Raw genomic sequence first — 23,280 nt, forward strand, 5'->3', positions numbered from 1 at the left:
CTGAATGCTAGTTCAAAACAACCTTTATATGAGAGAAAAAAACGGACACTACATCCCCTTGATTTAGATAGACTTCGTGAAGCTTTTCTATTAAGGGAAACAAAATTGCCTTTTGTAAGTCATGATGTAAGTTGTTTTCTTGCCTCTAACACTGTTTTTTATTAATAAAATAGAAACTAAAAAAACTTTTCAAGAAAAAAAAATAGAGATAAAAAAGATGTGAAGTCTAAAGATATAATGTCGCTTGCTTCTTGAAATATAATTATTTTAAAATCCGTAAAATCCACGTGATTGTTTCAACGGTCAAAGTTTTATTTAAATATTTTGTTTGTTTGCATGCATTATTGGGTGAATGTGCAACTTATTTCAATTGGTTGTTGTTGAAATGTGAATAAAATTTATCCAAGTTGTGGGATTCTGTGGCTAGTTGGTGCATACAGGAAACGCAACCAAATAAGCAGATGGCAGGAACTTCACATCGACGCTATAGAAATTTTTATGTGACTAGTTGTTACTAATATTGTAATCTATATTACATTATCTATATTACATCTTAATACCAAATAATTAATTATCGACACGAAGCTTCAAATCAGCCGTATTTTTGTATCTGATATCTTGAATTATTTTTTCAAAATAAAAATCTTGGATCACAGCGGAAAGTAACACGAAAACATTTGTTTACATGTGCAAACGCATAACGCACCATTATTAATTTATCCTGCATCAAATAGAAGAGAGAGAAGAAAATGTATAAATTTACAACGGGAAGACGATAAAAGAATCTCCGTAGTCGTAAACGCCATCACAAAGCTCCATAGTAGACTCTGAATATCGCCATCACAATCTCTCTCTCTCTCTCTCTCTCTCTCTCTCATATCTTCATAATCGCACAGCCGCGCAACCATAATCATGCTAATGCGCATTCACAATCGTACTCTGGTCATATTAGATGAAATCATATGCTTATTCCATTGTTTCATCTGGCTTTGGTTGTAGAAATTCTATTTGCATCTGAAACATTTTCTAAATTAGGGTTTCTAGATTAACTAAAGTTTCATATATATATATATATATATATATATATATATATATATATATATATATATATATATGCTCTTGGATTGGTAATTAGGGCTTGGGTTTGATGAATCTCATGTATGCTCGTTCATGTCTTCTATCCCCCTCTCATTCTGTGATTTTTATCTAACATAGTATAATTTTGCTTCTTTTTATTTATTTTTTATTTTTTTTGTGTAAATATTCTGATAGAAGTAATTTCGTGACTTGAATGGTTATGCAATTAACCTGGTTTAGTTAACATTAATGCTTAAATATAGGTGTTCGGGCGAAGATTTCTCTGGAAAGGGATCCTCGGACCTCAGTACAGCTCCCCAAGGGATTGGCACGTTGGATGTGTAGTTGGGCTCATGCTTGTTGATGTGCCACAAGAAGAGGACAAAGTTAGTTATGAAATGTGCCTTTGTGGGGCCTTAGGTGCAGACCTTGAGGCTCGTAATCAAAACTAAGTATTAGGCGTGCCATTGCTATCTCAGTATAGCAGATGTATAACAAGAGTATTTTTAGTCGATTACTTGCGCCCCAAGTTACTCGGACTTCTTTTTATCAAAGCATTGTCGTGGATGGGTTAAGTCCACATTAAGTTCTTTTTCTTGCCTTATGACCAAAGACTTTTAGTTCATAGTTTTGTATGTTCGAATGAAGGGAGTCCAGAGCCCTCTAAGTCATTTACTTGGTTCTTGATTGATTTTAATGAAAGCATATTCATTAAAATAACTAGATTCAAATACAAATGAGACTCATAAAGTAGGAAAACTGATGGAAATAACTTGAATACATACTGGAGAATGCATTAAGTAATAGATCTACAAATTCAGAAAACAAACAAAAAGCTTCAGGCAAGATTTCACCTTGTCTATCAAGGTTGAACTTCTTGCAATCACTTTTCCTTGTGTTAACAGGGGTTTATATGCTAAAAAGGGATGAATGGTAAACAAGACTACACGAGGGAATCAACACTACAATGGTTGAAGGTAGTGTAACTTTAAACTAGAGAAAGATAGGCTTTCTAAGGAAATCTAGACAACGAATAGCTTGTCGCTAAAAAAGACTGAATATGGGTTGATTTCAGCTTTTGGATGCAAATCTGGCTTCAGAGCAGAGTTTGTAAGTTTGTTTGTTTGATTGGTTAAGTGTCCTTGTCTTTGGGGCCTCTTTGTCCTTTTATAGGCAAATTAGCCCGATTGTTGTAACTTTGTTCTTACCTGAAAGCATTTGGAAGGTAGTGAGTCATCAACTTTTTACTTGTAATGCCACTAGAAAATGTTCTTTGGCTGGTAGTATGTTAGTCTCCATCACTTGTCACTTTAGTGGCAAGCACGTGACTTGCATTTTGGCTGAGAATGCCTTAATTTGGTTATGGGCTTGGTGTTGGGCTTCGGGCAAATCTCCTTTTATTAAGTATTCTTGGACTTTTCTTCATCTAAGTCCAATGTTCAAATATTAACCCAAACAATAAGCATGGAATGTTGCTGCATATGCAACTTGAAACTGGACCATAAAGCTTAGACTTTGTACTCACAGTTTTAGGAGTTTCTTTAGTAGTTTGCATTACATGTTAAATGAATAAATGCAACTTGAAACTGGACCATAAAGCTTAAACTTTGTACTTCACAGCTTCCTTCAGCCTTAAGGTTCTTTATGACGCTGAGAAGGCCCTTATCGAGCTCTACAAAGCTCAATTACTATCAAAGGCTCAATACGAGTCATTTGTCAGTTTCTTTGAGAACCTACGGGCACTAAGGGACCAACACCAAAAAGCGGAGCGGGCATCCAATAGAGTAAAATGCTTTCAAGAGAAACATGTAAAGACCTTAGCCACTCTCTAGAAGTTGGTGGAGGAATGATCATTTATGGAAGATAGGATTGCAGTGGTTGACTTTGAGATTCAAAGACTGGAAGAGCAACTTTCTTCTTTGAAGGCTGAAAAGATGACCCTTGCTAGTCACCTCATCAAGAAAGTAGAAGAAATGAAGAAGATTTCTCGAGAAGTAGAGGATTTAAAGGCCTAATTCACTAATAGCAATATGTATATAGGAGAACCAGGCCGAATTTTCATAATTATGCAAACTTATTATTCCAGAATAGTTGCCTTGGCTGAGGATGCAAAGTTATTAAGCTAGGATCTCTTGTAAACTTTTTTTATGGAATGAAATGTACTTTCTTCTTCATCTTTACTTATCTCAATTCTTGCTTTTCATTGAAGTTTTACCAATAGTAATTTAACTCCAACCCTTCTCAACTTGCTTAGGCTTCCTCAATAAAACAATCTCTCACATCCTATAAGGTTGGATAATATTTCTTTAACAACTTAACATTAACCGGATGTTTTTGCAAGTTTACCTCCAGATCTGTCAAATAATATCCTTCCTTATCCAGTGCTTTGTGAATAATAAAAGGGCCTTCACAAGTAGAACTCTATTTCCCAAAAAACTCTTCTTCACCTCTGTCTTGGCTGCTTAAAGCTTTTTCTTTTTATTCGTTGGCCAAGCTTTCCCTCTATTGCTTCCCCTCTCTTCCATACACCAACAATCTTTTGATTAAGGACCTGACTGCAACTACTTGGTCCTTTCTTCTTTGTTTTGACATTACTGGTGTTGGGGAGTTGGGACGATATGGGGTCTATCCCATTCTTCCTATGTAAGGAACAATCCTTGCTCCAAAAACTTTTAGGCCATCACCTTAGTTGGGTAGCTATTCTCATTAGCTCCTAAGCATTGAAGAATCCTAATACTAGGATTATAAAAGTCGGCTTCTGCCATATTAGCTATGAGGAGGAATAGCCATGACTCGGCCTCCACCATCTCCCAAAATCTTGGTCCCATAGCTCATTCCTCGTGGTAAACTGCCACTTGTTGATGTAGGGCGGAAGGCACAAAAAGACTATAATGAACCTAATCTCGGCCTAGCAAAGCTCTATAGGTGGAAATATTATCCACAATGAAAAAGGCTAGCATGATTTGCTTGGAACCCAAGTCAACCTTTAATGGCACTATCCCATGAGTTTTGGTGATGGCTCTAGAGAAACTGGAAACTATTAGATCCATGGGGATGAGATCCTTCTCACTTCTACACATCTTTTTCATTTGCTTATACGGCAACACATTGACCGTAACTCCTCCATCGATCAAAACCCTCTTGAAGGGCACTCACTCCAGATGGGCAGTTACATATATAGGCTTGAGATGGTTGGCTAGGGTTAAACTCATGCGACTGAAGACTATTCTGTATGAATATACTCTCTCGGGCACTTTCTTTGTGAGTTCAGGCAAACCTATTCTGCCTGACTCCTATTTTCCCACTTCTTCGACACTAACATGTGCCATCATAAGTTCTGTTGCCAAGTAATCACCCTCCATTATGGCAGGTTGATCAGGCTCAGCATAAAACATGGCAGATAAAACATACGTCATGTTTACGTGGAAGTTGCTAGGTTAAGGTAAGTCTTCATTCTTGCTTCCAATGTGGCCTATGAATTCATCTAACCAGACATGTGCTTCTTTGGGTAGCATTAGTTTGGGGCAACGCTTCCTCTTGAGTTATGCCAAAGTTTGGCATTTGTCCTAGAACTTCACAAAGAGTATCAACCAACAATGGTGAGGGTATCCCATTTTCAGGGGAGATAGTTCCAAAACATATTAGCTCTAGGCTCCATCTTGGTGTTGGCATCATTACCATATCTTCCTGAGCTCTCTTCAAGATTTTATACTTCCCAGGATGAGGGTTTTGTGGCACATGATCTCCTTCCCCCTTTGTTTTGCTATTAGCCTTTTCTACCTTCTTTTTGGTTCTTCAATGAAGTTGGTTTCTTCCCCATAAGGCATTTTCTCAAACTTCATATTTTTAGAAGTTTCTGAGGCAGCGGGGACTTTTAATGAGTTCATATGGGCTTTGTGCTACCTTTGAACTCTCCTGATCATAGAGGCTCCCATTTCTTTGGCGGGTCTCCCATCATTTCCAACCACGTACCATTTTTGACCAAGTCGGGCAGGATATTTCTTCATGACTGGATTCACTATCCTCTATTTTATTTTGACATCTCCACCAACATAACTTGACTGATGTGGCCTCACGTCCAACCATTTTGGTATTTTGGCTTTTTTGTCTTCCCCTTCTTCAGAGGCTTCATAATTTCTAAATACCTTTGACAAGCCCTTTGGTTGAGAATCTTCTCCCAACCCTTGGAAAACATTTGTGGATATCTTTTTCTCAGCTTCCCGCACGATGTATCTGCAGGCTTTTTGCTTTTTTTTTTCTGATCAACTCCTGATCAATAATAGCTCCTGATGCTGGGACTTCCAAATCATATTCACACTGGCACTTGCTACACAACACCAACCCTTTAACTATGGTTGCCTTGGGTCTCTTGGGCAACTTGATAGTTCCTTCTGTCGGTCTGTCATTTGGTCGCCTTTTAGCCTTTAATTCCCATGTGGCCTTTCTTTTGCCTTCCTTAACCCAAGTCAAGTTGATCATGTTAATTAGGGCTTCTTGGAAATGATCTGTGTCATCATATTGGCCTGGGGTTTCTCCAACAACAGCTTTCTCTTGACTATGAGGTCTTGTATCCAATCCCTGAACTGGACACAGTTGGCTATAGAATGATTAAAAGGGTAATGCAGCTTGCAATACTTCTTTCCTCTTAGTTCTTCTGGCTTAGGCATTTTTTTGGTGCTGTCAGGCACGATCACTCTTACTCGCACCAACTCTTCATAGAACTCTGAGGCCTTGGTCAGATCAAAAAAATAACTTTGGTATTTAGGAGGCTTCATAGGGACAAATCCACCATCATTCATCACCACTTTCTGATCTTTGACTGGTTAGACTAACCTCTTCACTATTAAAGGTTTGAAAGGGGTAGTCATCTCTGCCGTACACATGTCCATCCCTTCTCTTCCATGGCTATCATTTTGTTCTGGCTTAGTTCATTCAAACTCCACTTCGTGAATTGCAACTTTACTTTTGTAGAAAAGATGCACCTTAGATGAGTGTTTCACTTATTGTTCTTGAAGCAGCAATTTCTCATACTTTGTGGCAGCAATTACTGACTCTTGTAACTCATTGAACTGTACATCTTAAAACTTCTTCCTCAAAGGTAGGCTCAAGGCTTTTTGAGCAATGGATATGAGTTAGGCATGATTGATAGGGAATTGCCACCTCATTCGTGTCTTTCTAAACCTTATCATGAAGTTCTCTGTAGAGTCATGTTGATATTGCTTCACCTCCACTAAGTCATTAATAGACATCTTGGGCTCCATCCTATAGAACTACTTATAGAAATCCATCTCTATTTGCCCTTAGTTGGCAATAGAATTGGGGAATGAGGGCAAAAGAGAGTACCACTGAGATGCTAGACCCACCAACGAGTTCCCAAACATTCTTAACTTATAATTAAGATTGTCCTCAAATGCCACGCAATGGTTGGAGAACTTGAAAATGTGATCTCTAGAGGACACACTACCATCTTCTCCACTACAAGTGGGGAACGCGGGCATCTTGAAGTTAAGTGGAAAAGAATTTTGCTCATTGATATACTTGGGGTATATCTTCTGGTAGGTGATCCTGAATAGCGGGCGAGCCTGAGGTTGAGCATTATGAGCCACCATCCTTCTTAACTCAGTTAACTCATCTCTGAGCTGCTGGTTGCCTGCATTGTTGTATGAGATATGTAGGGTTCCCCATTTTGGGCTGCAATCATTGCCCAAGAAGGTTTCCTTTTTTGGGTTGGGTTGTCTCTACTTAGCATCCCCTCCCTTACTGGCCAATGGTGGGGGCCTATAAGGAGGAGGCTTATCTACCTTGGTAGGCTCGCCTTTTCCACTGGATTCTCCGATTAACTAGGGCATCCCATACTTCCTTCTTTCTTACCTACTCCCCTTACTGTCTAGTGAAAATAATAGGAGGTTGGGCAACTTTGCTTCTATGATCTCCTCCAACACTGGCTAACTAGCTCCAGATCCTCCCTTGATTTTTCCCTTATCCCTATTTTCCTCAAACAAAGGAAACAGGGGGCTAACTGGCTCTTTTTCAAGACTAGCCTTTCTCATCACTTCCCTGGCATAACCCTTTTTTGGAGTAGAATACTCCAGATCTAGTCTTCTTTGCAAACTCCCTATTAAAGAACAGAGTCTGCTTACTTCCACTCTGGTTTTCAGAGTGATATTCTCCATACTTTTCAGCACTTGTACCATGGTGGCTTGCAAATCTTTATTGGTTACCTTTCCTTCTGACTTCTAGGTTGAAGTCGGGCTCTCTAGAATAGTTAGTCCTTGAAGGGAAGGAAAATCCTCTGGATGATTTGTCATGCTTGATCTTGGTAAACACTAGGGTGACCTGTATTCTTTGTTCCACCTGAAGGTTTTCTCCTTCCTTCTTCTTCTTGGCATACAAGACTAAATGAGGGTCCCACCGGGCGTGCCAAAACTATGTTAAGGCGAAGATTTCTCTAAAGAGGGATCCTCGGACCTCAACACAGCTCCCCAAGGGATTGGCACTTTAGATGTGTAGTCGGGCTCGTGCTTGTTGATGTGCTACAAGAAGATGACAAAGTTAGTTCTGAAATGTGCCTTTGTGGGCCTTAGGTGCAGGCCTTGAGGCTCGCAATCAAAACTAACTAAGTGCTAGGCGTACCACTGCTATCTCAGTATAGCAGATGTATAACAAGAGTGTTTTTAGTCGATGACTTGCGCCCCAAGTTACTCGGACTTCTTGTTATCAAAGGATTTTCGTGATGGGTTAAGTCCACATTAAGTTCTTTTTCTTGCCTTGTACCAAGGGCTTTTAGTTCATAGTCTTATATGTTCGAATGAAGGGAGTCCAGAGCCCTCTAAGTCATTTACTTGGTTCTTGATTGATTTTAATGAAAGCATATTCATTAAAATGACTAGATCCAGATACAAATGAGACTCTTAAAGTAGGAAAACTGATGGAAACAACTTGAATACATACTGGAGAATGCATTAAGTAATAGATCTACAAATTCAGAAAACAAACAAAAAGCTTGGGGCAAGATTTCACCTTGTCTGTCAAGGTTGAACTTCTTGCAATCACTTTTCTTTATGTTAACAAGGGTTTATATGCTAAAAAGGGATGGATGGTAAACAAGACTACACGAGGGAATCGATACTACGATGGTTAAAGGTAGCATAACTTTAAACTAGAGAAAGAGAGGCTTTTTAAGGAAATCTAGACAAGAGATAGCTTGTCACTAAAAAGGACTGAATCTGGGTTGATTTCAGCTTTTGGATGCAAATCTGGCTTGAGAACAGAGTTTGTATGTTTGTTTGATTGGTTGAGTGTCCTTGTCTCTGGGGCCTCTTCGTCTTTTTATAGGCAAATTAGCCCAATTATTGTAACTTTGTTTTTACCTGAAAGCATTTGGAGGGTAGTGAGTCATCCGCTTTTTACTTGTAATGCCACTAGAAAGTGTTCTTTGGCTGATAATAGGTTAGTCTCCATCACTTGTCACTTTAGTGGCAAGCACGTGACTTGCATTTTGGTTGAGAATGCCTCAATTTGGTTATGGGCTTGGTTGTGCTTCGGGCAAGTCTCCTTTTATTAAGCATTCTTGGGCTTTTCTTCATCTAAATCCAATGTTCAAATATTAACCCAAACAATAGGCATGGAATGTCACTGCAAATGCAACTTGAAACTGGACCAAAAAGCTTAGACTTTGTACTTATAGTTTTAGGAGTTTCTTTAGTAGTTTGCATTACATGTTATATGAATAAATGCTTGCTATCCATTACCGTTTAGGGGTTAGTATTTTCCAATTCATATCTATTAGCATTTAGGGCTTACTGTTTTCCAACCAAGGAAAAAAGGAAGAATGCACCACAGTGCAGACGCTGTACCAAACAATGGAGGTTGTTTCTAGGAGTTTCTAAGAAAGTTTTCTTTTACAGAGTTATCATTCATTTCACGTTTGACGTGATGCAGGGGTTAGTGTTTTCCAAATTCAATTAGTTTGTTTGATAAATTACTTAGTTGTGCTTACTATTATGCAGTTTAGTTGTTTGGAAAAGCCTATATCGAAGTTTAATACTGATATGCATCAACTCAACTATTGTGTCAGTTTTCCGTTAGGCATGTGTCAAAAATTGCATCAATACTCCATATTTTTGTTTTTTTGTAGCCATATTATTTTTAATTAAATACTTGGAGAGGTGTTATTCCTATCCCAATGTCTTATCTTCTCACCCACCTTTTTATGAATGTTTTAATTACAAATTTGTCCATTTGTAAAATGACTTAGTTATCCCCTTTTGCATTACTTTTTTTTTTTAAAAGGAAAAAGAAAGTTGGGGAGTGATAACTCTCACGCTATATTTAGAAAAATTATCTCCCTTAAACCCTAACTCATCATTCTCATCTCCTTTCATTCAGAGCAAGCAAAAAGAATGAACTTAGAATATGACGTTTCTATGGAAGAAGTAAATGATTATGTCTCCGTTGAAAAGGTAAAAGATAATTTTATGTGGGTCACCTTGATTTGTCGACATGTATATGAAATAGTGACACTAAAGTTTCATGTCTCAAATTAATCATGCGATTGTAAGTGAAAAAAAATTAAAATACACAGTAATGCGTGATATGTTTACCTGCCCCAGCCTCTGTTTAATGTAAGTCTCTCTCCACAGTTAGCATGCCAAGCTATCTTATGGTCCCTCTAACTGAAGACAGCTAGGATATGCTTAGTGCTTAAATCATGTGAGATGAATAATAGCATTATTAATTAACGGTTGATTAATTATACTGATTATCTCCCTTGAGACAAGTTGCTCTTGACAGCCTTGAAACTTCATATAATTTGCTTGAAGAAATCCCATATGATCTCAATCGAAATTACGAAATCTCCTAAAACTTTACCTCTCATCATCTAAGTTGAACAGACATGGTTGATTTAATTGTAGTTACCAGACCTTTCGTTGTAGGGGATAATGATGGCATCAGTTAACAGAGGTTTTGATAGACATACAGTTAATTATTATTTTTTTTAATTGGACTAAAAGGACTTTTTATCACCATTAATTGCACTAGATTGGTACCATGCACAGTATCATAATTGAAAATTTGATAAGGCAACCCGAAGATTAATGTTTGTTTTAGAGCTGGCGTGAACTCATGGTCCAAAAAATAATGCTTTTCAAGAGAGAACAAGAGCAGTGAAAATTTAAGCAGAAGTGTATATCATTTTGTATTACAAATGACAACACATGCATATTTCATTCATGTACAAAGATCTAGTTTCTAGGGCAACAAAAATCTGGATGTTCATGATGGTACAGCAAAATTTTTACAATTAGTTGCTGAGGGTATTAAGAAGGGAAACTCTATTTTTGATTAATCGACGGAACAGACTTTCGAGTCCTTCTTCAAGATCCTGACTGCACAGTTCCAATTGTTGCAGCTCGCTTTGCACATTCTCACCGTCGACCATATTGTCAGATTTGCTTGCCTCTTGACATACAAGGGAGTTCAGTGCAGCATCTACATCAGCAAACTCATTTATGCCGGTTTTATCATCTTCATCACAAGCAACCTTTTTGGTGAGCATAAGCTTCGAAACGAAAGACCAGCTACTCATCTTTGATTGTGACTTTGCTCCAGAGATGAAGGACAAAAGGGACTCAAACACTGTGAGAGTGACTGCTTCAACCTCTCTCAGAGCACCAATCAAAGCCACGGCTACATTGTCTTTGTTAGTGGAAGAGAAGGTGCATTTCTTCTGAGAAGTCCTCAAAGTCCCCAGGGCCTTGCAAATTGCTTTCTTGACCACCTTCCGTGAGGCTGAGTATTTCCTAACCTCATTAGTGAACCCGCTTTTGCCTCCCCTTCTTCTGCGCATGATCGATTGGATTTCACGTACGCATTCCTTTGTGTGTATCAAGGCATCCTTGGCTGCTGTACATACATCCAAGAGCCTAAGAGAACCATCCAAAAGCTCATCCACCCATTTCTCATTTCGCTCCCGGACAAAGGCTTCTTGGGTGAGGGGCAACTGAAACAAATCGTTCACACAATTGTGCAAATCCAAAAGACCACTCAATCTGTGGCTTATCGATGATGATGAAAACGAAGAGGAGACATCAGAAGCTGCTATTCTCAAGAAATGATCTTCACATTGTTGAAATAGCGGGTGTGGTTTCGAAGGTAAGCTTATCGACCGAACATGGTAGTTGGATTTAGGGTTTAAAGATGAGATCGAAGCCATTTTTTTTTACTTTGCTAGCAAAAGAGAGAGAGAGAGAGAGAGAGAGAGAGAGAGAGAGAGAGAGAGAGAGAGAGAGAACGAGAGAGGTTTTGGAGACTTGAAGTTCAATTTTTGCAATTTTAAGTTTCCTTATGCTTTCCTTAAACACCTACTCTACATATATAATGGGGCATGCAATGAGTCAAAGGGTAGCTAGGGAGACATAAAGCATCTTACCACATATATTTCGATCTATACGCCTTCAGTGGTGTTCATGCAATGTTCCCCAACACCAACACAAACTTCAACTCATAACCTTATTATTTAACTCGATCATATCCCAATGTATCTCCAATTCATTAGCCAGTGAGATTTGCTTCATGTGATAACCTAGTAGTTAATGATGGGGCTGCACGAGGGGGCTGCGTTTAAATAATCATGCAAAATTAATTCAAATTTGCATTGTGTAATGTAAACTGTTTAGAGAGATGCAAACATAAACCCCCTCGTGGTTGGCATGCCTACCTCTTCAGAAGACGAGGAGGCCGCTTCACGCGTGTGCAGTGTGCACATGAGAATTTGGAGCCGGCCCGTTGTACGCCTCTACGCCAGTGATTACAATTACCTGTCAATCCTCATCATCACGTGTGGTTTCTTGGTTGTACAACAATGCTTGTTTTATCTTTTCCTGCTCCCAAATTTTTATTGTTTCATGCATGGTCTTATGGTCACGTTAAAATTTCACTTTTTGATCAATGATTAACCATGTAACTTAGGTTATACCTTTTGTTAATAAGACAAATGACTGCTTTTTGTAGTCAACTTGATGAATGGATTGCCTAATGATGTTGATGGTTACGCCCCATTTCGAAGAAAAAAACTAAAAATAAAAAGTGCTAACTTTTACAAGGTTAGATAATACTTACATGCTTCATGTGGACTGCAAAGGATGCGCTGTTGGCAGTATCGCCAACATCCTTCAATTGCCGAGTCAAAAAGCCCACACGCCCTAACAAGGCCCATTGCTTGAGGTACAAGGCCAACAACGCATCCTGTAGCTCTTTTCAACATGTTGACTGTAGCTGGAGACTCATGGTTCTGGTCTTGACTTTCCTTGACCTTTAATGCCTTGTTCATTGCCCTCTTGACATCCTTCCTAGAGCTAAGGTATTTTCTAACCTCAATCATGAAGCTCGTGTCATCTCCCCGTCTTCTGCGCATAATTGATTGAAGTTCGTGTGTACAATCTTTTGTTTGTGACACGGCATCCTTAATGATTCCACACACATCGAGGAGTCTCACAGATCCATCTAGTTCATTGGTCCATTTTTGTCCGCACTCTTCGGCAAGGCTTGTTGCGTTATTGGCAAAAGAAGAAAATATTTGACACAGCTAATAACTTCTGGGTTTCAGAATTATTAACTTCAAGAAGTAAGGCAAGGCTATATTATGGACCTTGAACACCTATTTTTGGTCTGTATTTGTCCATCTAATTAGCATATATTTATTACTTTGAATGGCATGGATTGTTGTCCATCGAGACAATTGGAATCTTGATAGCCTTGACATTTGACATAATTTGAACCAATCACATGTGATGTCACCAGTAACATTTCACTTACTACTCTGAATTTACCTCTTAGGCTTGACATTGGGAAATGATAATTCATTCAATTATTCGCCTGATAATTGGTCAATAATGATAAGTTCATTTTCTTTTGATTTTTAGATTCGAGTCGATGAACAAGATGATAATCGGAATATACATAGAGCGGTAATGGTTAAATTTTGGTGAGTACTTGCAAGAGTATAGGATCTATTCCGAAATGAAAGCTTTTGAACAAAGAACAAGAGTAGTTGAAATTTCAAGTAAATGAGTATATCATTAATTGTATGGGAAGATTATATACAAGTGTATGGTTTTCATGTACCAAATCGAAAAACATAAACATCTAATGATTTAGGATGTTGAGGAGGGATACTCTTGTTTTGATCAACTGCCTAAATAGGTTGTCAAGTCCTTCTTCCTGACCTTGAATGCATGACTCCAGCATCTCAAGCTGGTTCTGTGCGTTATTGGATTTGCTTGTCCTATGTAGTGCAGTATCGACTTGTGCAAACTCATTTGCTTCGGTTTCTTCACATGCAACCTTTTTAGTGGGAATCATCTTGGAAACAATTGACCAGCTGCCTGGCTTTGACTTTGGCCCAGAGATGAAGGACAGAAGTGATTCGAACACTGCGAGAGTGATTGCTTCAACATCTCTCAACTTGCCAACAATGGCAACAGTCTCCTGGTCGTTGTTAAGGGAAGAGAAGGTGGTTTTGCTATCGATTCCCTTTAGATTTTTCATAGCCTTTTGGATAGCCTTTTTAACCATCTTCCTGGAGCTCAAGTATTTGTTAACCTCACTTGTAAGAGCTTCAGACTCACCTCCTCGCGTTCTTCTTATGATCGATTGAAGATCCTGTACATATGCCTTTGTTTGCAAGACAGCATCCTTGGCAGTGCTGCAAACGTCCAAGAGTCTGAGAGAGCCATCTAATAGATCATTGGTCCATCTCTCATTCTGCTCCTGGGCCAAGGCTTGTTGTGTGAGGGGCAACTGAAGCAACCTATCAACACAATCATACAAGTCTCTGAGGCTACTTAGGTTGTGGTTGATTGATGAAGAAGATGTGGAGGTGACTTCGGAGGACCTCAATATATACAAATGTTCATCAACTTGTTGAACGATCGGGTGTGGCCTTGAGGGGAAGCTGTTAGAGCGAGTGTGGAAAGTCATTGCTTCTTTGTGATTTGAGAGAAAAAAAGAAATGAAGACTTTGTAGTTAATGTACAATTGAGATTGATGAGTTTCTTTCCATATGCATCTGCCTAATATATAGTGTTGGTAAAGGGAAGGGGACATGGAATCTCATCCACTTCGATCACAAGCTAAACGTAACATGATTTCGATTTGGATCTATATGTTCCCTGTCAAATGTCTATGCAATGTCTCATCTCAGACCAGCAATACCAACTCATGAGCCGATCCATATTGCATATAAAATGTCAGAGGGCTCTATGCAATGTCTATGCAATTCCTTCACATGATTCTTTGCCAAGGAGGAGGCATGATTTGCAAAATACATTAATTTGTGGCTATGCGTTGAGTTATTTGTCATTTAAACTTTTTTATTATTTTGCATATAAAAATAAACAAGAGAATCAAGCCCTCTTTTTGAATGAGATCAACTGATGATTATTGATTATCTTCCTTGAGACAATTGGAATCTTGACAGCCTTGACATATTTGATATAATTTATATAAATCCCATGTGATCTCATTCATGCATTTTCATAAATTTTGAGAAATTACAGTTAATTATTTCATTTTTCTGCATGATGGAAACATAATGCATGCATGGTCCTAAAATAATGCAGACCTTGCCTGATGCTTGCTCAAAGACCTGCAAATGATTTGATGATAATTTAACGAATCACATACTTTATTATTTAGGGTGATTTTGTATAAAATCAATTAAAAGTTATGATACTAACAATTGGTCAATTAAACTTATTGGAATTATAAATAGGTCAATGAGACTTTAAGATACATTAAAACACCTCAATCAAATTAAAATTACAAATGATGCCATTACTATTTAAAACACCAAACCTTTCGATCTCCTTCATTGTAAATCACGCCTCCCACCACCCTCAAACTTCAACCTCCCTGCCTCCCACCACCTTCAACCTCCATTACTTCAACCTCCCTCGCCTCCCACCACCTTCAACCTCCATTTTTCAGACACTGCAACGCAATGTCTGTTTCATGTTATGTGATTGTGCATTCATATTCAAATAGGTTTGTGAATTCAGATACTTCGTTGCAGTGTTTGTTTCATGTTATGTGATTATGCATACGGATTCAAATATGTTTGTGGATTCAGACACTGCAACACAATGTCTGTTTTCAGTTCTGTGGATTCAGACACTTCGTTGCAGTGTCTGTTTTCTATTCTGTGATTGTGCATTAAGATTTTGTGGATTTAGACACTGCAACGTAGTGTCTGTTTCTTGTTCTGTGAATTCAAACACTTCGTTGCAATGTCTATTTCCTGTTCTGCGATTGTGCATTGAGATTCAAATAAGTTTGTGGATTCAGATAGTGCAACGCAGTGTTTATTTTCGATTCTGTGGATTCAGACACTTTGTTGCAGTGTCTGTTTCCTGTTCTGTGATTGCGCATTAAGATTCAAATAGGTTTGTGGATTCATACACTGCATCGCAATGTCTTTTCTTGTTATGTGAATTCATATAGAAAACCAACAAAGAAGAAGACCGGAATCGCAAGGGAGGTGGCCGGAAAACTTCAAATTGCCATAACGGGTTCATTTCTCAACCAAATTCAAAGATTCAAAAGCCAAAATAAAGCTCAAGAGGTAAGGAATAGAAATATACGTAACTGGGGCTGAGGCATGGCCGTAGTTGGCCGGAAAATACCTGCAACCTTGCGGGTCCTTCGTAGGAAATTGGGGAAAAGTTCTTTGAGTTGATTTTCGTTTAACCTTCACCAAATCTCACATTCAAACTTTGGCATAAGATCAGAACCATAAAAGGAAGAAGTTCATGAGTTCCCAACCCTTACCTAGTTGAAAAATCACGAAGCCTCGTCGGAAAATATGGAGGTAGAACTCTGAGTTCAAGTTCGTAACCTGGGTTCTCGATTTTAGTACTGAGATATTGGTGGACTTTGTTGAGGTCAAGGAGGCCATGTTGCAGTCATAGAGAGAAAGAGGGAAGGATAAAAGAGTCAAATTTTAACTACATATAATGACTTAAAGCTTACATGGCATTCATCATTGACCTATGCCTAATTAATAAAAATATATCATTGATTAAGTCTAAAACAAAAACATGTCATTATATATGACTAAATAGTAAAGTTTTTATTGACCTTTGGCTAAATTACCTTATAATTTAATTACCTGCATAATTGAGTTCATGCATTAATTAATTAGGCCTAAACATGTAGGGTGGGTGGCACAGGGTCAATGTCACTTGTGTTATTGCATATTTAAATTATATGCAATAATTAATTAATCAGTTGCCTGTGTTGCAATGCAGGTGTGGGAAGAGACATTGCATAAAACATCGCGTAAGATCTAAATTGAAAACATGTTACATTTGGCGGATCAATCAAATCTATCCTCAAACAACACTATATATTAAGAAAACGAAGATGAAATGTATATTGGAACATTAACCGCAACTCTCAAGGTCTTCGATCTCTAACTCTATCTTTTCATTTAACACACAAAGACGCAATGGCTTTCCACACGCTCTAACAGCTTCCCCTTAAGGCCACACCCGACACTAGTAGAAAAAACACTTTGCGCGATGTAGGTACCTTTGTCGTGCAAAGTCAAAAATGGTTGCCTGAAAAATAACGCAACGAAACCTTCGTCGCGCACTAACTGTCCCACCAAGGCAGTGACAGTAAGATTTTCGTGACAAAGAAGAAACATACGTCGTGCAAAGTGGCTTAGTGGCTTTGCACGACATAGGTTTCTTCTTCATCGCGCAAACCCCTTTCTTTTGTTTTGGTCAAAATTTTTTTAATTTTAATTTTTAATAAATATTGTAATTAAATTCTAAACAATAATTAATTAACCAAGGAACAATATTTAATTATAAAATATATGAAAATGTACATACAAGATGTTCTAACCCAAAAAAAAAAAAAAAAAAAAAAAAAAAAAAGAAAAAGCCTTACTAGTACTCTTCTAGGTTTGATACATCAGGCTATTGGGTATCGGCAAGACGAAGTGGCTCGGACATCAAAGGTGGAGCAAGATCAGGTGCTGGTAGTGAGATTTGGAAGCTGGACTTCTGTATGGCTCGTACAAGGTCTCTCATCTGCACAGCATAGGTCCTTATCTCCTCGTCCTGCACCGCAAGCTAACCCTTTAGGGTTGTCACTTCCTCCTTTAATGCGTCAACCTCTGCTGTGTTCGATCTGGAAGAAGAGGCACTCATCTCACGAATCTGCACTTTCCCCATACACCGAACAACCTTGCCATGACGACGACTGAAGTTCTGATCCAGGAAATCAGTCAGGATCTAAAAACCTGCATCCTCGGGTACCGTGACGTCCTCGATCGAGGTCTCCGTGGGAAGTTGCGATGTTGCTTCTTGGAGAACAGCAGTGCGCTTTTCCACCATAGCATCTTGTAATAATAAAGAAAAAACATAAAATGTTTAATGACAAAATATAAATAATATTTGAACAATTCATACATATAGGAATAATAACAATTACATATACTTACATGAAGCTGCTTAGTTGTCTCATCACCAGGTCGAACGTAAACGTCCTCGAACAGGTCAATCTTTGGGAACTTAGAACCCTCATGAAGAAAAAAACATTAAGAAAATTTTATTAATCAATAATAATAAATAAATTGTATAAAATTTCAAAATTAATATACTTTTACCTAACTCCGTGCCTCAAGCCTATATGAAAAGGGCTTCGAACCAGAATGGTGGAGATGTGTCTTTGACTCTCGAGCTTGCTTGCCAGCAACAGATTTCTTCTGTTAAACACACAATATACATGTTAGTGCGACTATTTGAAATAAATTAACAAAAAAAGCTTAAAAAAATAACTAAAACAATAATAAGTTATTATTAAAATATTATGTACATACCACAAAATTTGGGTTCGTAAAATGTTTGCAGAGCCACTGCCATTCCTCTGACCAGTCCTACAACTCAATTGGGCAACCATGAAGGCGAGCAATCTCTAGATAATCCCATAGCTTAAAATGTGTGTGAAGATTGTTCTTCCAATGTTTGTACGGGGCTGCTAAGGTCTCCTCTATGTAGGTCATGGCCTCGAGGGATATGTCCTGAAGATCATAAATGACCTACGAATATGAAAAATAATAAAATAATAGTAAGAAATTTAAATATTAAGATAATATATTTTGGTTTTTAATATTTGTAAACAAAATTAAAAAAATAATAAAGGCTAAAAATTAATATGCCGACAACTTGTCTTGCACCAGTTTCTTCGTCTCCTTGGGAATTTCTGCCCAAGACTCCCACTGCATAGGACAATTTTGTCGAATAACAACACCATAACTACTAATGATACTGCTATGTTGCTGTGAGGTAGCCGCTCCACAATGTCACGGGTCATACGCAATCTTGATCTTGGTGGCGGCCTGACGTACTCTTTGTGCCTACTTCAGCGTTTGACTATGCCCCTTGGTGTTTTTTTTAGCTGGTCAAAAATACTTAAATGGTGAAAACCCTACGCTTAAATTTGTACAAAAAATTTGACACAACCTCCCCTAATAGTATAGCATTTCCCAAAACCTTAAAGCAGTAAAATAACAATAATTCACAACCTGCAGCACAATTTCACAGTCTAGCAAATTTTGACCATCATAAAAGTAATAGTTTTAAAATGAAAAAAGAAAATACAACGTAGTGAGAATTAGAAAAAACTACCTGGCTGGGAGGCCTCACCCTCGATTAGGATGCTGAGGAAGTGTGATCAGAAGGCTTCGGCTTGCGGCTGGTGAGGCCGCCGTGCACTGAGCGGTTGAACCGACACTAATGGCGTCGATGAGATGGGCACCTGGGACATCGTAGGAGTAGCCTTAGTAAGGCATGTACCAATGATCAACCGCGACATCTGTACACTTTTTGAACCATAAAATTATAACATTAGAAACTAATCCTTTCCTGCATTTGTTCTCTCTCACACACACACACACACACACACACATATATATATATAGCAGTAGTGCAACGGTAGAAACAATACTAATTAAAGATGGTTAATTGCCAAAAATTAGGAGCAAGAGTTCCAGTAGAATTGAAAGTAACAGCAGATAAACTTAACAAATCCCAATAAGCAACTAAAATAGGAAGTACTCTATGGTTAATAGCCAAAAATTAGGAGCAAGAGTTCCTAGATTGCAGGCTGTGTTTTTCAATTACTATGGGGAACTTGCGAAGGCTCTTGAACACTTTCTTGAAGTGCTCTAGTAACAAGTACTCTATGGCTGTTTTTTTCAATTACTATGGCTGTTTTTTTCAATTACTGTGATTGTTTTTTTTTCAGGATGTACTCTAGTAGGATCCCTGATAAGGAATCTGTCATAGCAAAGTATACTTTTCGTTCTGTTGTTAAGTGTATGTATATAGTAGAACAGTTATTTCTTTGACCTTTTGGATTTATAAGCAAGTACTTGATTGGTTTAGGGATAATGTACTTGTACTGATTTTGTTTCCAAATTTTAAATTTGGGCCTCCATTTTGCTTTAGTTAATATGGAGGCTTCCAACTTCCATTGAGGACCATAATTCAGAAATTGAAAATTGGGACCTCGGAGCTAGGATTTATATTTCTTTCTATTCAATTAGAAGTTCATTGCAGGAAGTGAACGATACCATGAATGAATTGGTATGACAGCTTATCCTACATGTAAGACTGACCCAACAAACCAATCAACAAAAAATGCATACCCAAATCAAACATCACAACATCAATCAAAACACACAAGAAACTCACAGATTGAGCTATTCAAACCCTATATCGAAATCTAAACGGAAAACAAAACCCACAGATAAGAAACTCACAGATTGAGCTATAAAAAAAAAACAAAACAAAACTGACCCACATGAAAAAAAAATCAAATCTAATGGTTATTATCTCATTCCACCCACATCAATCGCAGTCCAAAAAAACCCTAATTTCATAACCATAACAGCGAAACCAGCATGAAACGACTGATATCAAATCAAAACAACAACAATCATATCCAGAAACCAAAAATCTAATCAGCAATTACCATCAATCTAATTAGACCGTATACTTACATGAACAAAATTGACCGGCGGTCGGAGAAACTGATGGGCGATTGGGCGGGAATGCCTTGTGCAAGCTGAGCTGAGGAGGAGATTTGGCTGGAGTGGAGGAGGATTTGGGTTTAGGTTGGGAAGAGAGAGAGGATGAGGAGGAAAGTCAGCTGGAGTGGAGGAAGAGAAAGAGGATGAGGTGGAAAGTCGCCTGCAGCGAGAAGAGAGAGGTAAGCGAGAGGAAGGCTTTTGTGCAAAGTGCCTATTATTAAAAAAAATTTGGGAAAATTTGGGAAATTTTTTTAAAAAAGACTCCTATTTTTTACTATTGCACTGTCAAAATTATCACAAATGGTGCGATGCAGGTTTTCATTTTGACATCGCGCAAAGTGCTTTTGCGCAACGATAACATTGTGGCGTCACGCAAGGTTTTTTGTTTTTTTTTTTTTTTTTAAAATATTATAAATTTTACTGAAAATTTACTTAATAAATATATATATCATTGAACTTAATGGGATACACATATATGAAACTAGTTTCAACGATCCAACCGTCAAACTTGTTTGTATATATTCCGAGATTGCATACGCAAAAAATTGCAAAAGACAAACATTCAGAGATTAAATAACAGGACAAAATTTTTTTACGGTTATAAACGAAAAATCACAATTTAACAGTAATTTGAACTCCGATTTTGTTGTTTTTTACAGCTACACTCCTTTACCTTATATGAATACAACAAACTAATTCGATTGTCAATTTAAAAAATTTACACTGGTAGATACCATAAAATCTTATGTTATACTTAATGAAAGTATAAATAAACTCTAAGTGTTAGGGAATATATTGTTTTGATGGGATACGAATTGTACGAAACTAATTTCAATGATCCAAACATCATACTTGTTTGTATATACTTCGAGATTGCATAAACCAAAAATCACAAAAAAAAAAAAAACAATCAGAAATCAAGTAACGGGACAAAACTTTTCAACGGTTATAAACGAAAAATCACGATTTAACTGTTATTTTAACTCCAATTTTGATGATCTTTTACAGATACACTCCTTGACACTATATGAGTACAACGAACTGATTTGATCATCAATTTAAAATATTTACACTACTGGGTACCACAGAATCTTATATTATACTTAATGAAAGTATAAATAAATTCTAAGTGTTAGGAAACCTATCATTTTGATGGGATACGCATTCTACGAAACTAATTTCAACGATCCAAGTGTCAAACTTGTTTGTATATACTCCAAGAGTGCATATGCCAAAAATCGTAAAAAACAAACATTCAGAGATCAAGTAATGGGACAAAACTTTTCGACGGTTATAAATGAAAAATCACGATTTAACGGTTATTTTAACTTCGATTTTGATGATTTTTTACAGCTACACTCCTTGACCCTATATGAATACAACGAACTGATTCGATCATCAATTTAAAATACTTACACTAGTGGATACCACAAAATCTTATGTTATACTTAATGAAAGTATAAATAAACTCTTAAATGTTAGAGAATCTATCATTTTGATGGGATACACATTGTACGAAACTAATTTCAACGATCCAACCGTCAAACTTGTTTGTATATATTTCGAGATTGCATACGCCAAAAATTGCAAAAAACAAACATTCAGAGATCAAGTAACGAGATAAAGCTTTTCGATGGTTAACAACGAAAAATCAAGATTTAACAGTTATTTTACCTCCAATTTTGATGATTTTTTACACCTACACTCCTTGAGCCTATATGAATACAACAAACTGATTTGATTGTCAATTTAAAATATTTACACTTACTCAAATTTCCACTTCTATTCCCCCTCAAAGCTCAACCCAACCCAAGACTAAAATGTGGCCTAAAGCCTAAAACTCAAATGGAAGCCAAATTTAGCCCATGATTTAGCCCAGGATCAGTGAGGTTGGCCCACCATATATGTATATTTTATTTTGTTTTATATTTATAAATTCATTGAATCCAACGGTTAAGATCTAATTTGATGAAATTCAACGGTAAAACAAGAAATTTAAGGGTCCAAATTTAAATCTAATGGCTAAAATAATTAAAAAAAAAATCTTTCATCTGTTTCATATTTTTTCATAGTGTTCAAGACCATCTCCAATGGTGGGCTAAATGCTAAATTACCCACCAAATTCCCCCTCCCCACCCCCCCCAAAAAAAAAATCTCCAACCCATGATAAAACATTGGGCTAAATGCCAAATGTTAAAGCTGTGCCAAATACCCCCCAAAATCCCCCCCCCCCCCCGTGCGACTGGATTCGCTGGCAATTAGGACAGTCTCGGCCCGGTCACCCTCCAACACGCCCCATGCGGTGCGCTTGCAAACCTTTCCCGACAGGGGTGGGCCTCGCTGTCAGCCGTTTGTCGGCCACCCAAAAATCCCAACGGCTATAATTTGAATCCAAGGGCTTGGTTTAACGGACCGTTGGTTGATCCAACAGTCTAGATTCAAATTTAATTTTTTTAAATATGTTATTTTAAAATACATTGAATCCAACGGCTAAAATTATTTAACTCAAAATTCACCTAAAAACTCTATAAATACCTATTTATTTGTTCAAACATCCACACAAAACTCAATTTTCTCCTACAATTCTTCCAATCTATCTTTCTACCATTTCTTTCCATTTCCAAATTGTTCAACATGGCAAGAGAGCATATTAGAGGCCGTAATTGGACCTGTGAGGAAGATATTGCTTTATGATTGGCATGGGTTTTTGTTAGCGAAGATGATGCAGTTGGCATAAATCAAAATAAAAAAGTTTTGTGGGATAAAATCATTGCAAAGTTTCAAGAAAACTACAACGGCGGTGGGTGGGACGGTGGTGGTGTTTATGATCAGTGGAAGACTATCAACAAAGCATGCACTTTATGGAAGGGAAACTTGGAGAGAGCCGTGGTTGGCATGCCTAGTGGAAGGAGCGCCATAGAAATTGTGAGTTTTTTCTTGATATCTTATTTGTCATGTACATAATATTAGTTTGCAACTAATTATTTTTATGTATTTTTTGCATAGGGTGACAAAGCAATGGAAATTTACAAGACAAGAGTAACACCAAAAAAATCAAGTTTTTAAGTTGCAACATGCTTGGGACATCTTCAAGGATT

General features: G+C 37.6%; 2 protein-coding genes and 1 long non-coding RNA gene across 3 annotated transcripts; all 3 read right to left on the minus strand.

The window, feature by feature from the left end:
• Positions 1–10,381: 10,381 nt before the first annotated feature.
• On the minus strand, positions 10,382–12,493 carry LOC137728273 (uncharacterized). Its single transcript, XM_068467108.1, has 2 exons — positions 12,199–12,493; positions 10,382–11,175 (listed from the first exon to the last, which is right to left on the minus strand). The coding sequence occupies exons 1-2, from the start codon at positions 12,491–12,493 to the stop codon at positions 10,382–10,384; spliced, it is 1,089 nt and encodes a 362-aa protein (XP_068323209.1).
• A 731-nt stretch (positions 12,494–13,224) lies between these two features.
• On the minus strand, positions 13,225–14,058 carry LOC137728274 (uncharacterized). The gene has a single exon (XM_068467109.1). It carries the CDS (start codon positions 14,056–14,058, stop codon positions 13,225–13,227), a length of 834 nt encoding a protein of 277 aa, XP_068323210.1.
• Positions 14,059–17,045: 2,987 nt separating this feature from the next.
• LOC137730224 (uncharacterized) lies at positions 17,046–18,965 on the minus strand. The gene is made up of 4 exons (XR_011068102.1): positions 17,969–18,965; positions 17,756–17,854; positions 17,591–17,668; positions 17,046–17,488 (listed from the first exon to the last, which is right to left on the minus strand). It is a non-coding gene; the product is annotated as an uncharacterized lncRNA (long non-coding RNA).
• Positions 18,966–23,280: the final 4,315 nt, after the last annotated feature.

Source organism: Pyrus communis, chromosome 3 (genome assembly GCF_963583255.1).
Source record: "Pyrus communis chromosome 3, drPyrComm1.1, whole genome shotgun sequence".
NCBI classification, from domain to species: Eukaryota; Viridiplantae; Streptophyta; class Magnoliopsida; order Rosales; family Rosaceae; genus Pyrus; species Pyrus communis.

Bases quoted from the DNA above. Each gene is read 5' to 3' on its own strand.
- LOC137728274 (XM_068467109.1), bottom strand. From the start codon at position 14,058: ATGACTTTCCACACTCGCTCTAACAGCTTCCCCTCAAGGCCACACCCG.
- LOC137728273 (XM_068467108.1), bottom strand. From the start codon at position 12,493: ATGCGCAGAAGACGGGGAGATGACACGAGCTTCATGATTGAGGTTAGA. The intron at 11,176-12,198 runs GTAAGTATTATC...TGAGAATAGCAG, and splicing joins TTGCAGTCCACATGAAGCAT to CTTCTGATGTCTCCTCTTCG.